The 21,641-nt window shown below is 58.1% G+C and overlaps 3 protein-coding genes across 3 annotated transcripts; 2 read left to right on the forward strand and 1 right to left on the reverse strand.

The window, feature by feature from the left end:
- Positions 1-6,305: 6,305 nt before the first annotated feature.
- Positions 6,306-9,841, forward strand: D7B24_000379 (uncharacterized protein; the record flags this gene model as incomplete). Its single annotated transcript, XM_028634637.1, has 2 exons — positions 6,306-6,696; positions 6,759-9,841. The coding sequence occupies 2 exons, from the start codon at positions 6,306-6,308 to the stop codon at positions 9,839-9,841; spliced, it is 3,474 nt and encodes a 1,157-aa protein (XP_028492694.1).
- A 2,022-nt stretch (positions 9,842-11,863) lies between these two features.
- D7B24_000380 (uncharacterized protein) lies at positions 11,864-14,505 on the reverse strand (the record flags this gene model as incomplete). Its single annotated transcript, XM_028634638.1, has 3 exons — positions 11,864-11,909; positions 12,098-14,366; positions 14,430-14,505. 3 exons carry the CDS (start codon positions 14,503-14,505, stop codon positions 11,864-11,866), a joined length of 2,391 nt encoding a protein of 796 aa, XP_028492695.1.
- A 4,277-nt stretch (positions 14,506-18,782) lies between these two features.
- D7B24_000381 (uncharacterized protein) lies at positions 18,783-21,494 on the forward strand (the record flags this gene model as incomplete). The annotated part of the gene is made up of 4 exons (XM_028634639.1): positions 18,783-18,880; positions 18,937-19,064; positions 19,133-19,486; positions 19,543-21,494. 4 exons carry the CDS (start codon positions 18,783-18,785, stop codon positions 21,492-21,494), a joined length of 2,532 nt encoding a protein of 843 aa, XP_028492696.1.
- Between the last annotated feature and the right edge of the window lie 147 nt (positions 21,495-21,641).

The following is a 21,641-nucleotide window of genomic DNA, read 5'->3' on the forward strand; positions in this document are numbered from 1 at the left end:
AGGCCAGACGGACGGTGCAGGTGCTAGTCTGTTCAGACGGCTGCGCACTGTGGCGGGACCCAGCGCCAATGGGGGAGGGGCGGCCGGGTAGTTGCGTTGTACTTGCACTTCCTTCAATGGTGAGGAACGCTACGACTGCCTAGTACCGCTCTACCTGTGCCTGCCCTGCTCAGGCACCCTAACCTGCCTGCCAGTCCGTAGCTACTGCTGATGCTACTTCTGTGCCTCCTGCCTCTTTACGCCATGGCACCTGCTGGTCCGACTGCATCAGCCCAGAGGCCTGTCGCGATACGCCGCCATTGTCAGCGCCAGTGCGCCAGCCCTTCAACAACACCCACCAGCGTCACGCACGTACCAGAGCAGCGGCAGCTCAAACAGGGAATTCCCTCGCTCTTGCAGCCAGGGCAAGACTCGAGGTATCCTGGCTGGCCAGTCAGGGGCCAGTCCGCTGCAATGGGAATGGAAGAAACAGCGGCCCCACAATTTCCTGCCTTTCCTTGGGTGTCCCTGTCCACGCCGTCGACAAGAGCTACTCCACTTAGTGCTGTCGGTGGAGCTCACATGCAAATGACACAACCAACAACAGAGACGATAGCGGGTTGGGGGGGGGGCAGAGGGGGCTGCTCCCGAGGACATGGGATCACAGGGAGGCGCACACACCAGGTTCCGGACTTGGGACTTGGGGCTCGGTTCTGGCCTGCCACCCTTGCCACCTCGCCTAGCCTACGATGCCCTGTCTTTCACTCTCCACTCGGGTTCTTGTCTTGGTCGGCTCCGTTAGCCTTCCATTTGCTGTGTTCCCTGTGTCGTCGCACCGCGGCCATCGCACCGCACTGTGTTCAAGTGCACAGTATGTGAGCATCTTAGGCGTGTGTACATCGGCCGAGCCGCCTGACCCCCAAGCTACCCCCCCTGGGCCTGCCTGCCCACCTGAATAGAGGTAACAACGGAGCAAGCCTGGGCGGAAACTGGTACTGGGACCGGCCCGGCATCATGCACGATGAGGTGAAGGTTCTTGGCTGCTGGGCCTCGAGCGTCTGGCTTGTGCTTTTGTGCCCATCGGCATGACTGAACTCGACGTGGATGATCATTGCGGCAGGCCAGGATCCTCTGAGCCCTACGGGCGAGTCAAGAGGAGTCAAGAGTCATTCATTCTCCTTCTCATCTCTGCTAGCCTTGATCACGAATTACGAACTGCTCATCATCCGTCGTGAGGCTAACTGCCTACTGGCCAAGATACATGTACGTCCATGTCCAGGTCCGTTCCATCATGCGATCCAAGACAAGGTGACTAACGGCGTTTAGCGGCCCCAGGTCCACTGTAAAGAGGCCTAGGGCGCCCGCTGCGTCCCTGCCGGGCAGTTGGGCAACTGGTGGTCCAGCGGCCCGCACGCAGAGGGGGGGGGGGGGGGCACCCGACCTGCGAAGCATTAAGATGACGGTTCCAGGCGCAGCACCCTGCGAAGTAGACGGTGCCTTCTAGCGCTGTCGGTTTCCCTGGCACTGGGACCTAGAGAGCCCACCCGAGGCGCGTGGAAAGCCCCTCCATGTGCTTCTTTGCGTACTTTCGAAGAAAGAAAGAATAGAAAACCACGGTGTGTCTCACATTCCACGCGAAGTCTGGTCTGTAGGCTAAGGTACCCAAAGCGCAAACCGGGAGTTGGATGGCCAGTGGCACCGCGTCACGTCAATTGGCATTGTTCAGTTTTGCGATGAAGATTTTTTTCTGCTGCCTACTCGCTCTCCAACAGCCAGATGATCAAGAAATGGACAACATGGTGGTGATCAGGCCGTTGTGAGAAGATGACTGGCGAGCGCCCCAGGCGCCCGATGCACACCAGCACGGAGCTTTCTGAGCACCTTGACCCCGGGCAGATGGCCAAGATGCCTGGGTATGGATCTTGGCCGCCCCCCCCTCCCCTTCTCACCCCTGCTGGTGAACAGACTAGGCACAGACAATCCCCAGTGAAACTCCACCTCGAACCATCCAAACGGGAGCCCACGTCCGAGGATGCAAGACAGTACACAGTGTTCCGTACAGTAACTCCGGACGAGCTCCGGCGCGTTTCTGCGGGACAGGTCTGGCTTCTGGCTTGAGTACCGTGCCTGCCAGGCGGACAGGCAAGAGAGTGTGTGTTGGGAGCAGGGCACGTCCACTTCCAACCCACGACAAGCAGGGGAACAAGGGACCAGAAAGCCGCGGACGTCGCTCCATGTTCAAGCGGTAGCCTTTGGCGAGACCCGCGAACCTTTCCGCGCGTGCGGCCTAACTGTGCGCCACAAACCCAGCCCCGCCGCATTCAAATCTGACCATTCTCAGTTCCAGTATCTGATCTAGACCATCCATAGCTTGGCCGCGCCATGCATTCGCCGGGCTATTAGAGTTGTGAAGAGCATTGTGGCATTGTTCTCGTTCTCGTGTCAATTCTAGTCTGGCTTTGCCCCAACCCGGCTTTGACACATTCTGAAATTTCTCTGCTACTGCGGCACGCCACGAGCGAGGGCCACAAGGATCGTGCGCCACGATGCATTCCAAACAGAAACTCAACGTAATGTCGTGCTGGGCACTGTACGAGTAATGTACTGCACAGGAGGGTAGGGGAGGAGGGGGGGGGGGGGGGCGAAGGCTCCCCATCATGACGCACGAAAGTCGACCCTCAACCAGTCTGCCGGAACCGGTCAGCAAGAAGCGGCACAGCAAAGCAAAGCACAACAACCACACACGAATTTTTGACTGCGTGGCCACTTCGCGTGGGCGCACACGCCAGTCTCACAGCGACACAGTCCAGCCTGGCCTAGAACTGTCGCCGAAGCTACCCTCCAATTTTCGATGCCCACGGCTCAGCGGGCGAGACATGCCGTTAATCAATTTGCGTCCCAGCAGTGTGGAAGCTGGAAAGTATTCACCATTCAGCCGGGAACTCAACACAAGCAGCAAGCCAACGCAACTCAATCAGCCGGAGTTCGCGCGCTACCTCGAACACGAACTGCGACCGCCTGGTCTGGCCCCAGCCTGTGAGCGCGCGCGTGGGAGAGAGAAACCTGACACAGTGCTGGGCTACTACTGCCCATCCAGTCGCTTCTGCATTAGCTTTCAAAGCTCTTCGTCCCTGTGGTCCCCTTTTCCCCCGGCACCTGACGGGGCCAGGTGGCATGTCCTTACCACATGCTTGGGAGCCCCCCCCCCTCCCCTTTCTATCCTTCTCTCGTCCCTCCCCTCCATTCGCCATCGCCTCCATGTATGCACACCTTCACCCGCGCAGAGTCACCAGTGTCCGGTGCTTGTCAGGCCACCTTTGACAGCTCGGAACATTCATTTGAGGTGATAGACATTGGGCTGGCGGATGCTGGTGGCGGTGTCATTCTGACTCGTCGCTGCAGCACCCTCAACCGCCCACCGATCGATCGACACCCGAATGACACTGTCCCCGCCAGTCTGCACCCGTCTGTAGACTGGAGTTATGCGAGGCCCAACTCAGCCTCCCGCTATCAAGCGCCTCGACGGCGACATGTCATGGGTGTCGACTTGTCGCAATGGCAGCGACTAATGTCAGCCACCCGTTGACTGACCGCCAGATCATTGCCTGTGGTGACGGATAACAGTGGGCATGGTCAGAGATATGGCCATTGCGTACACATTGCACGTTCGTGCATGTCGTGCTTCTTCGCGGGGACTTCAAAGACTCCGTGGCGTCCGCACGACGGCAAAACCCCAACCTTGGTTTCTGCGAGCAATCCTTTCATCAACCGCCGGCGATACAACCTGCCTAAAAGCCGCGGTCCCCCGCACCTGCACTACAACCAGTGCGGCCAGCAGGTGCAGCAACCCCCTCAGCGGCGTCTGGCCCGGCTCCGACGAACCCGCAACCTTCTTCATCTCCCAAACTCGCGGTGCCGCGGAGTGGGACGCAATGAGAATGCGGAAAGAGAGGTACATGGTAGCATCTTGTCATCCCGACGTTGCTGCCGTGTCGTCACACTCGCCTGTTTAGCCTTCAGTCTTATTATCGTCGGTACCTAACGAAGATCTGCCCGGGAATCCCAGCGTGATCGGCAAGCCAACCACCGCCCCGAACGCAATCTCCGTGTACAGTACGCGTGCACGCACGAGTCGTTGTCGACCCTGCTGCTGGAGCCTACCTGACTTGTCCCTGACCTGTCCGTTGGCCTCGAAGATTGGTCTGGACAGGGACCGCGCACATTGGAAACCATCGAAAGGCCGAATTTGCAACTGCGTTAATAAGCCGTGCCCTTTTCGTAGCGTCGTCAACCGCCAGGGGTGTGCCTGTGCCAAGACTAGATAACCTTCCAGACGACCCTAGACGAGACAAAGCCAGTGCACCAACACTTCGTCAGACCTCTGCCCCCTGCTGTCCACTTCCGAGCCGCGGTTTGTCATCAGCACAAGCCATATTGTATCCTCTGGATAGGTTGCGAGTGTGATCAGCTTTTCGAGAAGCATTCCGATGTCATACCTCCGCCCTGTCATGCAAGTGATTCCACATCAGGACGACAACTGCCATGTCGCCGAATGCACCAAGCTGCTGATCACACAGACAGACGCCGTGGCAGACCGGACCATATGACAGACTTTCTCACCCTAGACTGGGCGTGTAGCCCCTCTGAGGGCCATCCGCGCAATGATGTCGGAATTTGACCATGTCGGCTTGTCCCGTGAATTTTCTTTGTCCACGGAAGCTAAGGATGCGGCACTTGTTAGCTCAATATCCTTGTGAACGGGGAACCATTCGGTTCCCTTACTATTGACCATGCCCCTTGTCTGGTGACCACCACATTTGGTGGATGAGGTATGGCTTCCAATAGTCGGCCCCGAGGTTTCGAGGAACTCGGCGCCGCGCCAGGCTTCATCCTACTCGATGTACCGCGAGAGGGGAAGGTTCCCAGTATCGAAACTCTGTTCATCGTCCCTGGCCCTGGGCTGTCTTGCTCCACGAAATGACCCCTGCCATCGCGGGCCGAGACGAGCGCCCCAACCAACAGTCCCACAGGGGAAAGGGACAGAGGGAGGGGCTACCAGACAAACACACTTTGTTTGTATTCCTCGTCCAGTGCATGCATGTGAGATCCTTTCCCCTCCTGACTTTGCCACGCGTGGGGTTGGACGTCATATTTTTCATGACCCTTTCCAAGCCTGCTCCTCAACTGGTATGTTTATTGTCCTGTACTTGTTGCCGAACATTACCTCTGCCAGTACTCCGGGTTCGTTGGCGTGTCTGCCTTGGCGACAAATCCCGCCCGAAAGGTAAGGAATAAATTGCCGCTCTCGGCAATGGGGCCGAAGCACCCTGTATGCGAAGCCCCAACATGGGTATTGCACCCCAGATCCCCTGAGGCTTTGTCATGATGCCTCATCGGATGGCCTGATCACTCCTTGTCGCGCTCGCCCGATTCCGAACTCACCGGTGCGGGCCTCAAGACGCATTTGGGACAAACATCACCCCCCTTGCCCGCTGCCGTCGTCGACGCACCGGCTTTCTGACCACTGATAGCGCCAGTTGGCAAGGCCGTTGTCGACATGTCACAAGATGGGAGGGACCGACAGACGTCAAGCCCACAACCCACAACCTGTGCATACGTACCAAGGCATGATCGAGGAGCCTGATGCACCGTACGTCGTGCACTGTTTGGCGGGGCATGTATCATACTTGTTCAGACATCAGGCCATGTTGATATAAGATTCTGGAGTGGTGCTCGGATTTTAGGAATTGATAACCCTGGCGAATAGTTTGCCCGACAACTCGTACAGACGATGGGGCTCAGCAGGCATTCACCCCGTCAATACAGGAATTTCATCTGTCCTGGCATTTTCATTTTCAATGTTGCCGGGGCGTAATCTGGTGTGCCAGAAAGCCAAAGTAGGCAAGCCGGTTGACTGTCGAATCTGACAATAAGAGTCGTTGTGGAAGCGCCGCACAGACGTTGCGAATTCGCGATATACGCCCTTACGCCACGCTGATAGGAAAAGTGGCGCAGCCAACCATGCTGTGGGGGCACCGGGCCGAAAGATGTTCCAGTCGAAGTCGTGCAGAGGCCGTGGTGACGCCGTAATCTCCCGCTAAGCTCTCCAGGTGTGATGCGTCACGATCCCCAGACGCGAAACTTTGCCTGGTAACCTGCACCTCCAAACATCATCAATCAACTTGACATTGCCGGCTCCTCAAGCAGCTTCCTACTCCTTCACGCCGTTCCCAAAATCATCATTCGCGTTATTGCTCTACAGACTGTGCAAAGGTCCCCCTGCACAGTCCTCCGTCACTGTCCATCGCCACCACCCTCTCAACTTTATGCAGACCTGGCCTACTGAGTCATCAGATAGCTCTCGACCAAACGACTCCCAGGAACACCTCACCCCCAATCAAGATGGCTCCCAGCACCAACTACGGCCCCTCAGGCCTGCGCATCTGCCGCAGCACTCTGTCGGCTCCAGCGGTGCCTCTCCGCACTCCATCGCGGACGGCCTTGACGGCGTCAACGCCGGCCAGCTTGATGAGCGACTTCGTCTGCTGAGCATCCGCAATGGACACCCAGATGGCCGTCACTACGTAGCGGGTCAACGAATCGCCGATTACGAGAATGCATTGGCGCCCTCCACGCCTAGACAGGCGCTTGGCTTCAAGGTCATCAAGCGTGTTGATTCGCGGTCTGATGGTGTCCAGCTCACCGATTTCCCCAACGGTAAGTCATGTCAGAACAACAAACCGCGGTTGGAGGACTGGAGGCTGATGTATCGAGTACAGAAATTTTGACTCATGTCTTATCCCACCTGCATCCCGATTCTCACGCGGCAGTCGCGCTCGTTTCGAAGCGGTTTTACTCGCTGGTCACGACACCCCACGCCTGGCGGATGGCATTCTTGCGCTACTTCCCTGGGCATGAGAGCTTGACAGACAAGCCTGAGAAAGAGGCCACCGGGCCGTGGGAACAGGCGACGACAGAATTCGTCCGATCAGAGGCTCGTTATTTCGCCCGCCTGACGTCGCTGGCCACTTGGAGGAGCGAATACCTACTGCGCACTCGCCTACTCAGGGGTCTCATTAGGGGTAAACCTGGAGCATCCGGCGGCATCGGCACCTCGGCGCGCTCGACCAAGAAGATCAGCGCTGTCTTGACGTACAACTCAAAGTTACCGTGGGCTGTGACAAGCCTACATGCCATTTTCTCAAACGGCAAGAAGCCGCCGCGTGCCGTCCATGGCGCTGCGGACCTAGGCTTTGCTACTATGAGCGATCCAACTTCTGGCAAAGTTGAGAAGTGGGGGTTTGATGAGCCGTTCAGCTCTCAGCAGCTCGACGAGGTATTTCCAGACTTGGAACCCTATGGTGTTGGCGAGGGGCCTGCCGCTGGACCAAACGTCATGGACGTGAGTGTGCCTTACGGCCTCCTCGCAGGTGAAGGCCACCCTGGTGGCCGTGCGTATTACCGTCCCATTCACGAGAAACGCGGTCGTTACCTTACTCACGAGTCGGGCGTGGTCGACACCTACCCTGACATCCCCCGCATCCCAGAGCTCTCTGAGGCCATCTCGAGTCTCTGGATCGCCAAGTCATCCGCCGTCCCGTACATGACACTCTCCATGGTCGGCATCTTGACAGGCTCGACTCTGGGCGTCGTCACTGCGTACGCCCTGGGTGGGGACAACACCGGTCACCGATTCTCCAACGGCGACATGACTGCCCGCTGGGTGCTAAGCCCCGGCGTGCCAATCATCTCGATCAAGGTTGATGATCAATACAACCAGAGGAGAAAAAACACCAGGCGCGTGTGGGCTGTTGCTCTGAATGCCCTCGGCGAGGTCTTCTTCCTCACGGAGCCTCCTACGTCGAGCCTCGACCGAGCCAAGGGCGAGGATGTGACCAAGAATGCCTGGCTCGCAGGGCGATCTGTGTACTGGCAGCTCGTTGAGCAGACGCGTCGCCGTGCTCGCCCTGATGACTCGGATAAAAACGCCATTCGAGGCGCTTACACTCCTCGATCGCCTGCAGACTCCATGGAGCTGAGCAAGGAGCAACTCACTGCCGAAGCACGTGAGATCGAGAAGTTCCTTCGACACAAGCCGTCGCACTTTCGCAAAGTTTGCGAAGGCTGGGACATGAAGCGTGTGCTCGAGGTCGATTTTGCCCACGATGATGGGAACGGTGGCGGAGAAACTGTCATCGTGATCGAATGTGGGTGGGAGAAGGGACAAGGTCCCAAGGTTTCGAGATACATGAGATCTCTGCTGCCTAAGACGCCTCAGCAAATCCGCATCTCTGAGCTGAAAGACGCTGAGATGGAGACTCAACCTGAACCAGCGCCGGCGTCCATCTTTGGAGCCAAGGGGGCCACTGCGAACAGAGCAGAGCCTGAACCAGTCGTTCCAGCGTCCGTTGCCGCCCCTCTGCAGACTCCTCCTGGCACCGTCACTCCGGCACCTAACCTTCTGAGCGACTGGGGCGTCACCGTCTTCGGCCTTGCTGGCTACAACAAGAGCGAAATAACGGCATCCGCCATTGATGTTTCATTACACGCCGCTGTAACATCGGCCGAAGACCCTCTGAGGGAAACGGTCAAGGGCACATCCCACGCAGGTACCCCAATCAGCGTTACGCCGCGTACAGCTGAGACGCTGGCTGAGATCCCTGGACGCAGCGCCCGCATGCTCGCCATCGGCACCAAGAGCGGCGTCGTCCTACTTTGGAACATGCGCGAGACTGGACCACTTGTCAAGGATATGAAGCCGGTCCGAATCATCCAGACTGAATCTCCTGAGATCTCTTGCCTGGCCCTCAACGGCTTGTACCTCGTCCATGGTGGCAGCGATGGCTTGGTCCAGGCCTGGGATCCGCTCGCGTCATCACTAGATCCTCTGCGCACTCTGAACGCCAGGCCATCTGGGCGTGTGCCTAGGCACATGCTGACGATGAATCCCGCTCTGGCCAACGAGAATTACACGGCCGCCCGGACCATCTTCCTCGACCCCGACCCAACGGTTCTACGCGGCGTCACAGCATTTGGCGCTTTCTTGCGATACTGGTCGTACAGCGCAACAAGCCAACCACCGGGTCGTAAGCGCCGGCTTCGACACGCTGACATCCACGGCCGCCTCGCCACGCGCCGTCAGGGCGGCAAGGTATCAGGTTACATTGCGGCCGAGACGGCCGAGCTTCGTCTCGAGCAAGAGCATCGCAGCCGTGAGCAGGCGAGGCTTCGCAATCGTTTTGGAGTGGGTGCGTTGGGTGACCTGACGGAGGAAGAGGCCGTTCGATATGCGCAGATGATCTCTGAGGAGTCCTTCCACACTGATGAGCAGCGCCGTACCAGTGCTAGCGACACGGGCGACGCCAGCTTTGACACTGCCTCGTCATTCAGCGAGAGCACGGCGTCCACGGTCACGCCAGACCCCAGTGTGAACGGCCTGCCTGCCAACGGATTCAGTCCTCCCCCAACCGTGGACGAAGAAAGCGAGTATGAGATGCAGGTTCAGCAGGCTCTTCGCCTGTCGCTCCTTGAGGGCGTCAACGACCATGGCCACTCGCCACGCGGGACCAACTCCAACGACTACGAGGTGCCCATCACCATCAAATCCAAGTCGGCCAAGAAGGGCAAGCGGTCTGCTTCCCGGTCACCCCCCGCAAGCTACACAGCGCATTCAGGCGCCAACGGCGGGTCGTCCAGCCAAGCCCCGATGACCCAAGAAGAAGAAGACCTGGCACTTGCCCTGAAGCTGAGCATGGAGGATCAGGGCACATACGGGGGCCCTGAGAATGCGGACGCTATCTACGAGCAGCAGGAGGATTTCCCTTCACTGGAGGTCAAGGGGAAGGGCAAGGGGAAAATGTGAGGTGCCCTGTTGTGTTGCTATGCGTTGCATCTGTGTGCCGGTCCCGTGTTTTCGTTTCTTCCGGCTGAAGCCAGCTGTTAATAAGTTCTTCCCTTCACCCGACATCCACGTTGGATACATAGTTAGGTAGCTTTCGGGCACTTGAAACTTTACTTTGGCTCGCGCCACCGGTTGCCCAAATTTTGGTGATGTGATTTTGGACGAGTATTGGCGCATAATTGCTTTTATTGTCACACGATACCACATGCCTTCTACATGGTTTCGTGCTTTCGACGGACGAGCAATTCAACACGAGACAAGGTAAGGATCGCACTGGTCGACGGGTTCACTCTACTTTGGATATTCGTCATATATTTCTTTTTCCCTAGGGTGATGTATTGTGTCGCTGCTGGGTTGATAGTCATTGAACATCGTGTGTTGAAATCGAGTCTCCCAGTCAATCAAGACGTCTGGTCCCATCGCTGACAACTTAAAGGCTTATACTGCGGACCTCGCTCTCTCCGCGCCTTCCGGCAATGTGACAGTGATATCAAATGCACAGTGCTGGTAAGACACAGGCAATTATCAAAGACAGTCTTGTACGTGGCCGTCTGCCCATGCCAGGGCAAAGACGAGATGCCACGCTTGTATGAATCTCACCACTGCGAGGTCTTTGCCTCCCGTTCGGATCCATGACAGATTTTGAACCCCCAATAATGTTGCCGGTAGCAATGACGCCCATCACAGACATGTTCCCGCACTAACGCGAACATCCCCGCCAAGCCTCGCAATCCAGCCAGCCTTGTCTCACTCATCCTCGAACATCACCTCTCCAGTGCCACGACCACGACCACGAGCCATACCCTCGTCCTTGTGCTGTGACTGACGAAAGCCAGACAATCGCAATCGCAAACTCGTCACCACATCTCGCCTTCGCCATCAGCCAGGCCAAGAAGGCACACAAATCCTGCATACCACCAGAGGCATCCCCCCCCCCTCTTCCCCAGCGCCCGTGTTTCAAAATACGAGATGTAGCAACCACGCATAATACCGGCTCGGTAGCCAACGGGCCCTACCGCTACTGCACACCTCAAAATACGGGCGGGGCGGTGGTAGGCTGCGCTGTGGACAGGAGATCGACGTCACGCTCCCGGGACGCCGCGAAGAGGTCAAAGCATGGCGCCCGGTAGTTCTCGGTGGCGCTCTCCACGCCGCGGTGCCTTTTTCCCCCTTCCCCTTCAAGCCAACGCCTAGTTCACTAAGTGTATTTTGCCTGGACAGCCCTTCCCGTATGCGCATGGGCCCCCCCCCCCCCCCTAACCCTTCCAGAGGCATGGATTGTGGCTTGAGACTCCCAGTGCAGGAGGCTGTTGCTGGTCTCAACGAGGGCGCGCTCACCGCTATTCGAACATGACGGATCAGCACTCATGTGCGCTGTCAACTGTGTCGAACCCTGCCCCCGCCCCCCTTCTCCTATCGTTGACCCGCGCGTTGGCATCCCGTCGATGGAGACGCCGACAGTGTGGGATAGGTAGAGGTATAATACGAGCTACATACAGGTGGACCTTTGATGACGCGGATGAAATCCCATGAGCTTGCGCAGCCCTTGTCAGCAGCCCGTTCGTGATGGCGCTCCTGCTAAAGGTGGTTGTTCTCCATCGGCATGGTTGGTAGAGCACCGAAGCAGAGATGGCTGCGTAGAGGATTGTCAACAAATCTTCATCACCCAACCAAGGACACAGGCAAACAAATATAGCCTTAGGGGGATTGTCATGGGAAAGAGGTCGTCAGTGACGATATGGCAAAATATGGCAAAGAGGCAAACCCCGGGACGCATAAAGGGGTTTTCTATATGGACCATTCATCATCGACAAGACAGAAACAGGCTCATGATGACCGCATCGATTGGGGTAGATGTTACATTATTATGTTAAGTGCGCAGCTTGAGCCGCCTTCATGGTTTCCATGTTGTCTTTGTTGCACCTCCTCATCTGCTGAGCGCATACAGCAGATGACAGCCGTGCCCGTGTTGCTTCTCGTACATTATGGGCGCCGCCTTGCGCAGCCAACGCCCTCCCATTTTGAATACCTCGAGTCATTAGTCGTAATTCAGCTGGCAGAGTCCAGCCAAAGCCCCTCTCATCTCGCCGGTGAGCTTTTCCAGGCCGTTGTGGCCGAGGGCTCCGATGCCCCCGAATACCAAAACCCCCCCCCCAAAAAGAAAAAGAAAAAACACTTTCGCCATGTCTATACATGCCTGGGCCTCAGAGCACGTACCCTAAGATGATCCAAACGCCAAACAGCATGCAAAATATCAAGTTGTACAACGCTCCGCCGAGCGCCTCATGCGAACCTAGTCCACCACCCTCATCATCATCGTCGCCATTAGCAGTCCCACCGTCTGAAGCCCCGTTGTCCGTGCTTCTCTGTGTCTGCGAGGCTGAGGGGTCCGTGAGCGTCGCGGTTGGAGTAGCTTTGATCGATGTGACGACCGTCGGCCCAAATGGATAGGTGAAGCTCAGCGATTCGACCGTGACGCCCTCGGGAGAGATGATGATCGTCTCGCCCCTGATCTCCGTCGTGTAGGTAGTGTGGGCATTGGGTCCAATGGTCCACGTCGAGTCTTCGATCACCACGATCGAAGCGCCGACTTGTGTAATGGTCACACCGCCGACGATCTCGTAGGCCGTCTGCTTCGGTCCAGCGTTGGGGCCGCCGATCGTCTGCTCGTCGACCACGACGCCATTAGGCCCTATGGTGACAGTCCCACCATCAACTTCTTCCGTTCGAACTGCTATCCCCGGCCCATAGGTGATGGTTGTCTCATGGATGACCACCACCGTCGAGCCTATGGCAGTGATCATCTGGCCGCCGACAACCACATGCTCCGTTTCAACAGCCTGCGCAGTCGCTGCATGAATGGGGACCGTTGCACTCGGGAAACGAATCGCAGTCTGGTCGACCGTGACCGTCGTACCTTGAACCACAGCAGTCACTGTCGTCCCGCGGGGCGGAACGGAGATAGTCATCTCGCCGATAATCACCACAGGCGTGGAGCCTGGCGGCCCGACTACGACAGGGACATTACCAACGGTCGTAGTCGCAGGAGGCAATGGCCCACCGACTGGTCCGTGGCCTCCGGTGTTCCCGGGCGGCCCACCACTTCGAACTGCCTCAGAACCGGCGTTCCCGCCTGGGCCGATCCAGAACCCACTGCCGTCTCCCCCGTTCCACGGCCTTTCGATAGTGCTGCCGCCCCCGATAACTTGAGTAGGGTTGATCTCGAAGGGTTCGCCGCTCACTGTCACTGTCGTTGTCTGAGTAGGCAGTAAAGAGATGGTCTGGTCGCCTATGATCACTCTTGTTGGCTCCAAGGTGACTGGGAAAGTGATAGCAGCAGGCTGCTTGTCAATGTGAGGGAGATCTTTCGGTCCGTCTGGATTAGCCGGGTGAGGTCTCTGGGGCCTTGTACCATCGGCAGGGTGATGGTCTGCGGCATGCGGATTCTTCGTGTCTTTTCCATAGTTGGGCGTGGTCATCGGGCTAAACACAACGGCGGGATTCTTGTCCGTGGTGATGAAAGTGACAGTACCAGGCTCCTTGTGGCCTGGAACGGAAACGGCCCCAGGAGGATGGACAATGTCGGTCGCACAGGCTACCCAATCCAGAGAGGTGAAGCAAAACGTTGTAAGCATTGGCTCTTCGTTTTCGTTTTCCCCAAAACCGGGGGCTTCTTCCCCGAAACCGGGTTCCCCTACCTCATCAGGGTGAAGCGGCGTCTGCGTTGGTGATACGCATGCAACAGGCGTTTCGATGGGAGGGAAGGCAGGCACATAGTCGGCGGGGTCGCCGAAGAACGTTGTCGTTGCTGTAAAGACGATGAGGTACGTCGTCGGTTTGGAACCACTGGCAGGCGTGGAACAGTCATCTGCTGTCTCAGTGGAAGACTGCCCATCGCTGCTATTCACCAGGTTCGTTGTCGTACTAGTCAGGTTGAGTGGCGGATAGACCGGGGGCCGGGGACGGCGTCTAGGCGAGGCTGACTGTTCTGAGGATCCGGAGGGTTCTGGGGCGAGCGAGAGAGGACCAGCAGAGAAAGGCGCCGAGGTGATGGCAATCTTGAAAGAGCCATCTGCTGAGTTATCGACGGTGGGCGATGGCGCAGATTGCTCGAGTCTCGTAGTTGTGTTCAAGTACTTGGGTCGAAAGCTCGACAGCGGACGCGGGTACGGCTGTCCAGGTGGCAACGGTTTCGTAAGAGCATCGTGTGATTGCTCGGGAGGCATCGCAAGAGTGCGAATCTGGGCAGGCGACACCGGGTCCTCCGGTTGACCCACAGAGCCATGAGATTGCGTGGACGAACTATCGTGAGCCGACTTCGCCTCGGTGACGAAGGAACTTGCGGCCTGTGACGAAATGAGGCCCAACGGTACATGTGAAGTAGCAACTTTGCTCGAGCCAGTGTCTATCTGAGCTGGCGTAGGATTTGAAGCGACTGATGTTGTCGTCGCATTCCACCCATGGAAGCCACGCCGCACCAATGCCACTGGATCGGCTGAGAGTTTTCTTAGTGGGAGGTTGAGAGAGGGTTCTCAGGGAGGAATCTTACCAGCTCTCGTCGCCGAGGCAGGACCTGGCAATACAGCCAGTGGCAGGAAGAGCAGCACCGCGGCAGCGAGCCTCATGCTGACCGGCTGCCGTCACTGTCGTCGGCTCGAAAGGGACAGGCAAACGGCGTCAAAAGAAGACCTGGAATCGATGTGTCGACCAGTTGGGTAGAAGCAAGTCGTGTCAATATGGTTCGGAGGTTCGAATGGCAGTCAGATTCACGCGCCGCCGCAGCCAAGCTGAAAAGATGAAATGAGTGTATGGCAGGCGAACGAAGCTGCCACGGCGACAATCGATACTTCAGGTAGCGATTGAGAGAAGCAGAAGGCGCGCCGCGTGGACTATTGCGTCAGGTCGCTTTCCTCCTCGGCGAGCTGTCCTCAAGTGTCTGAAGCCAGTCAGTGAGGATAGGGTGCACAGGCGACGAGGTGCCGACTTGAAATCCGGGAGCGCGTGGGCATTCGACCAAGGTAAACTCGGAGGCCAGGGTGAGGGGCCAGGGGGGGGTGCACACTAGCAGCGGCGCCAGCGCAGCCGGGGCACATGGGTGTCCATCGTCGGCAGATCCGCAGCCCCCCCTAAAAGTCAGATGCTGACCAGCACCAGTCCAGGCATGACCAGCACAGGGGGACGCCTGATCTGTACCTAGCTCCGCCGCCGAACTGGTCCGGGGTGCTTATTACTGTGCACTTCGGGGCTTTGGCCCCCAATGACAAGTTGCAGGCGGGTTCCATTGAGATGACGACCGTGGGGAGCTCGGCGACATGGCAGGGACAACGGCCGGGCCACAACCTAGCGCAGCCGCGTACCCATTTGTCGTGCTAATTTGCATGGCGCCCTGTAATACCGTACGACTATGATGAAGGTCGGGAACAGATCAGAGCAGGAGAAAGATGGGCGGCGTGGCCTGCTCAGGGGCGGCGTAGAATATGCTCAACCCAATGCCGCCGGGGGCCCATGATCTATCTGTCTGAGGGAAGGGGGGGCATAGCCGTCCTAGGCGTGACGTTGGCCAGCACATTGCAAATCGGGTTCGGTCAGTTTTATTCATGGCGATCCTGTCATGCTCGAGCGGCCGGGCACGATTTTCTTGCCTGACCTCCTTTTTTGCCACGGCGAAGAGGAGAAAACCAGGCCGTGGTCGAACAAGGCTGGGACGGACAGAGGGGCTCCATGGAAAACGCGGATGGCAGGCACGCCTTGGCGGCAGGATGATATGCATGGGGAGTTGATGGGGGTCAACGGCAGTCAATGCTCGGGTGGTCGATGGAAGGATTCGATCTCTCCGCGGGCGGCGCCATGGCGACGCCGTTGCGTTGCAACAAAGTCAGAATGCTCGTCTCTGGTGCTCTTCTCTGGTCTGCCCACTGGCGTCTGTCGAGCCTGGCTTTGCTTTGGGGCGCGCCTTGCCATGGGGTAATAAAGTGACGCGTCGGGGCGGATCGAGTCAGGCCTATCCGTGCAGTCGAGGCGGCGCTGGTACCACCCTCAATCAGGCTTGCCCCATCTGGGAGCAGACTGGAGATGAGGACAAGATGAGAGGTGCATCGGGACGTGTACATGAAGGTCCAGACGCGCGACCATGGAGCAGAAGGCGTTCTAGAAGAGTTAGCCGATATTGAGGCGTTCTATCGTTGCAGGCTTGCTTGCCACCTCTGCATGAGAAGCAAGTCTGTCTGTCTGTGAACCGACAGGGAGGAGATAAGATGTTCATCCATCATGAGTATTGCCAGGGGAGCAAGGGGGGAGAGAAGGTTAGTGCTGCTGCTGCTCATCAACCCATCAACCAGCAGGGACTTTGTTGTGGAGTGGCCCGACCGACGGTTGATTGATCCCATGCGGGAAGTGAAGGGAGCTTGAGGCAGAACAGGCAGGTTCTTTGGCCTGCGGCGCTCACTAGCGAAGGTGGAAGCGGGGGCACCCGGATAGATGCATGAGGCCGTCTCCTTGGCTGTTGCCTCCCTAACCACCCAGGTACCTACCTACCTACCCAAGCTACCTTACCGCAGGGAGTTGTCCAAGGCGAGGAAGGCTACGTTGGGCGGCTCTGGATCAAACGGGAAAGCCTGTGCACCGAGCACCTCACCTAGCACCTAGCACCTAGCCTCGAGGGCCTCCGCCTCGCTACTCACGCGAGTCGCATCGCGTCCCAATCATGGCCCGCCTCAAGTAAGACATGGAGTGTGACGGGCCATGCAAACCAAGCAAACCAAGCAAACCAAGCAGACCACTGACCGCGCCGAACCCGGCACTCTGGATCGAGTTGCCACGCACCTCTTGCCCAAGGCCTGCAGAGGACCATGATCCAAGCAAAAGACAAGGCCCCCTCCCCTTCTCCACAAAATTACAACAATCAATGTCGCCAGGGCCAGACCACCACCAGACTTTGCTGAAGATTTCTTGGCATGGCCGTCTGCGACATTACCTGGAGTCATCAACCACGCTTGAGCTGTCGAATGACCTAGATCTGGATGGTCCCCTTTCCGGAGCCTTTCTGCAAATGGCTGCCTGCCTCGTTGGTGTGCGCCGCCAGTCCCTCGGCGCCCTGTCGTCTTTGCAACTGGCGAGCGTCGTGGTGTTTGCATCTTGGGCCTACCGGCGGCCGGATCAGGTGGTCAAAGTAACATGGCCACCATACAGGCGACCGGATCGAATCGTCGAAGCAACATGGTCATGACACACAAACCACCGAAGAAGGAAGCTGCGCGTAACATGCCTCGGCCCCCAGCTCCAGACAAGTTCCCATGCATAGCGTCTTTCACAAATAACCTTGTCTGGTCCTCGGTCCTTCCCTTCCTTCAACCCTGACGCTCGAAGACCCCGAGCCGCTGCTTTTGCTTTGAACACGCTTCGGCAATTTTCTCATGCCACGGCTAACAGAACAGGGTCGATCAAAGTCTATTCAGTGTCTCACCAGCTTGCGCGCCCGCGAGACCGTCGCAACTCCTTCGACAGGCCCGCTTAGCCCAAGATCCGATCTCTGTGGGGCATCACAAAGCGAGCAACTCCTCCCGAGCGGCGCCCTGCTTCGTCTCTGATCGCACCACCAGTAAACGGCCCAGCTGCCACGCTGACGTCGACTCAGCCCACTTGTCTCTCTCCCATCGCCGACTGCCAAGACCAAGACGTCTTGGACCCTGAGAGGCCCAGTGGCCAGACAGAAGACGGACAGACACGAACGGCGACGTCCTCGGGAACGTGGCTTCATCGACGCCGCAAGCGGCAGCAGCAGCAACAGTCCAGCGCGTCTGGCCCTCTCTCTCTCTCTCTCTCTCTCTCCGATGACCCTGCGAACAGCCCAGATGCACTCTTCATTCCACAACAAACCCAGTCCTGATCAGACCTCCCACTCCGCCCCCCCTTATTGTGACCCCTGCAACGTCGTAGCCGGGTCGTCGGTCAGTCGTGATAGGAGACAGCAGAGCCCATGGCCCTAGCAGACTCGCAAGGACTTTGAAGTTTAAATGGCAAGGCGAATGAGGCAAAATCTCACCTCGCGATGGACAGGGACCTCCGCGTGGGCATACCATGTACGTGTAGACATGTATCCCTGCCTAGCACCTGGCACCTGGCAACCTCGAAACCCGGGATTTTTCGTGTATCCAACCAGTCAGGGGACGGACGGGGAAGGGGGGGGGGGGGGCTCTGGATCCCACCCTTCCACTTTCACGCTCCGTCCGTGACTGTGGATGTCGGGATCGATGGAGCTGGAGGGAGGAGACGACGGGGCCAGTGGAAGATGAGGAGGGCCCCCTTCAGGGGAGGGGAGCGGAGGGGGGGGGAAGACTGTAGCAGCATACAGCAGGGGGGGCTATTGACCAGACCGGCGATCCCAGCTGATTGAAGGTCAACGGGCTAGCCTCTATCTGTCTTGCCAAGGTGGCCCTGTAGCCTGGCAGGTTAGCTTGTCTTGCCTTGGGGGACGCCGCATTCTACCGACCCAGGTGCTGGACCTAAGCTAAGCTCTTACCACTGCCCCTAGAGCGCGCCTTGGACTGGGCAGTCTGGTGACTCGATTCCCCTTGGATCGCTCCGATTACGTTACCCTGTCTTCCACTGTACAGGTCCTTACCTGAAGCTTCCCTCTTCTCTTAACCCAATTCCCCTAATCTGTGTCCCATCGAAACCACCCCCCCGTCAGACTACGCCATTCCGATATCTCCTGCGCAAGGGATCATGGTCGTAGCCGCCGGTATCATACTTGAGATGAAGGCTTCTCAGTAGCTCAAGAAGAGGACATCGCAAAAGCCCCGAGTCTGACAGCAACTCACACCGAGAGCCTCATGCGTCGAACAGAGCGGCTACCAATTGACCCTTGCCATCCCCAAAGTCGCGCCGGACGGCCCCCGACAGGATGTTGCGATATCACGTTCCCGTCCTCGTTGTCCTACATGCCATAGCGACGTCAGCTGCAGGTCCCTCCGCCCTCGCGTTGACACCATCGTCCGAGTGGTCAGTACAATCGACCCGACACATCAGCTATTGGCGCCGCTAACCTCGGGCTTCAGGTATGGCATCGATGGCAACTGGTCCACGTTGAGCTTCCAAGTCGGAAACCCTGGAGAATCAGTCAACGTACTGGTGAGCACCTCACTGTCTGAGTTTTGGGTTGTCCAGTCAGGTGGCTGCTATAACCGTAATGAAATCCCCTCCTCTCGTCACCGTCTCATCGACAGTCATGTGTGTGAACTGACGCCTGATCAGGGGAGCCTCTTTGCGCAAATGCCAGAGGAAACGTCTTTGACCCGGCTGGTTCGTCGTCGTGGGATGCCCTCGGTGGTTGGCAGCTGGGGCTGGACTACCTGCAAAATGAAGGCAATGGTGACTATGGCTTGGACACTGTCGTCGGCAAGACATTGAACGGAGACAGAATGCTCATGGACCGCACAATTGTTGCCGCCATCAACACGACCGACTATTACACCGGCTACATTGGCCTAGGCATCAATCAAGGCAGATTCGGTGACCAGGTTGCCGAGTCACCCTTAACCCAGGCAGTCAAGGAGTACGGACTGGTCCCCAGCTACAGCTACGGCTACACAGCTGGCGCATCTTACAGTAAGCTGAAAACGGGCCGGCGGGATGCATGCGAGCTGAAGCTGACATTTTCGCAGTGGGGAGCAGCGGCGTGCCGTGTTCTCTGACAGTCGGAGGTTATGACGAGAGCCGCTTTACCACTCACAACACGGAGTTTGTCCTGGGCCAGAGTGGCACCACGCCTGTCACGTTGGTACGTGGCATATCAGTCACTGTGCCTGAAGACGATACAAGACCAGGCAACTGGGAGGGATCGGGGCCCCGGATTCTGTCCAACATGTCAACATCCTTCACTGCCTTGATCGACAGTTCTACGCCATTCCTGTGGCTCCCTGCTCAGGTCTGCGACGAATTCGCAGATGCGTTCAATCTGACATACAACGACACCCTCGAGCTTTACACCTTTACCGACGACCAATTCAACACGTTCTCGTCTGGCTGGGCCTACTCCTTCACCTTTTCCCTCTCTAGTTTCGATAACACCGACGACTTTGGCCATCCGCTCGACACCCCAGGAGTTGTCAACATCACCATCACAGCCGCCGCCTTTGCACAAGTCCTTCGTTACCCGTTCATGGACAAAATCAACTACGGCGACCCATCAATACCCTACTTTCCCCTACGGAGAACGGACAACACCACTGACACATTCATCATCGGTCGTGCCTTCATGCAAGAGGCCTACATGGTCACCAGATATGACAGTGACGTCTTTTCTATCTATCAGGCTAAGTTCCCAGAGGATCCCATTGCCGACGCCAAGATTGCCCAGATCAATCAGCCAGAGAACAGCCCTTATCCGCCGCCGGCACCACAGCCGAGCTCGCGCAAGGGCCTGACGACGGCACAGATTGTCGGCATCGTGGTCGGCGTGATTGGTGCATGCCTTGTTGCTGTGCTTGCAGTGTGGTGGTGCTGCAGACGGCGCAGGAGAATGAACGCCGCAACTGCCAGCAGTGAGAAGGACGCCAGCTCGTCCGTGGGCACAGATGAGCCCAGTACACCTGTGGCGCGTATCTTCTCGCGGATTTTTGGGCGTGGCCGGCCGCCGCACCAGCCCGTGACGCACGAGGTGTCGGGCAACACCACGCAGCCAACCGAGGTTGGCGCCGACGCCCACCACGCCGTCTATGAGATGCCTGCGCCTCTGGGTCCCATGGAACTGGACGCCGCAGAGGATGATCATTCCCTGAACGGGGACACCGAGTACGGAACGAATGGGTCGCAGCAGATGACGGCCTACGAAGCAGCGCGGAAGAAGATGGATCTGCAGCTGCAAGGCCCCGTACCTGCATACAGCCCCCCCGTGAATGGCGCGGAACCCACGCCTGAGAAGCCGGAACTGAACATTCCCCTAACCTACGTGACGACGACAGAACGATCGCCCGTCTCGTCACCGACAGACAGCAACAGCAACACGTTGCCCGGAAGCCTGCCCTCTCCCCTGAGCAATCGCGGTCCCTGGAGCAACGGCACACCGAGCCTGCCCTCGCCAATGGCATCCTCAACACCCGCCCTCTCCTCGCAGGGCGACAACAACACGTGCCACACGTGCCGCAGCAGCACAACCAACCCCGTCTCGCCGACCAGCCAGGGCTTTGACCGCCCAGCACTCATCCGCGCCGATTCGTCCCCAGCGGAGGCTCGTTCGCCGCAGCCGGGCCTGGCTCCGCCGCCCCCGTCCTTCGGCTTCCAGAGAGCTCCGATCGACCCCTCCAAGGTCGTCTGCCTCGGCCCTCTGCCGGGCAACGTCACCTTGCCAGGCTACAGTCCCGACCCGCGCCTTCGCGGCCTCGACGTGCCGAGGTCTTCTACGCCGGGCAGCAACTGGTCGCCGGGCAACACGGCGGTGAGCAGCAACCGCAGTGAGAGCTGCGAGCAGCAGCAGCAGGCGAACCGTGGCGGCTCGGGAACGCTGCCGGAGCATCAACGTATCGACGCCGATTTGGAGATGGTGCATGTTCCGCAAATGGCGGAAAGGCGATATAGCTGGGAGGAGGAGAGGTCGCATGGTACACGGGAATCATAGAATCATACATGGATCGGGCGTTTTGGGTATTGAACCGTGTCACGGGGCGGGGGGCATCGGTCTTGGAGTTTATGCAGCAATCTAGTCGCTCGGACAAACAAGAATTTTCTCAAGGAAAAACCACATGCGGCATTGTCGCCTGTTAGC

This window comes from Verticillium nonalfalfae, assembly GCF_003724135.2.
Source record: "Verticillium nonalfalfae strain VnAa140/NRRL 66861 chromosome Unknown scaffold_101, whole genome shotgun sequence".
NCBI classification, from domain to species: domain Eukaryota; kingdom Fungi; phylum Ascomycota; class Sordariomycetes; order Glomerellales; family Plectosphaerellaceae; genus Verticillium; species Verticillium nonalfalfae.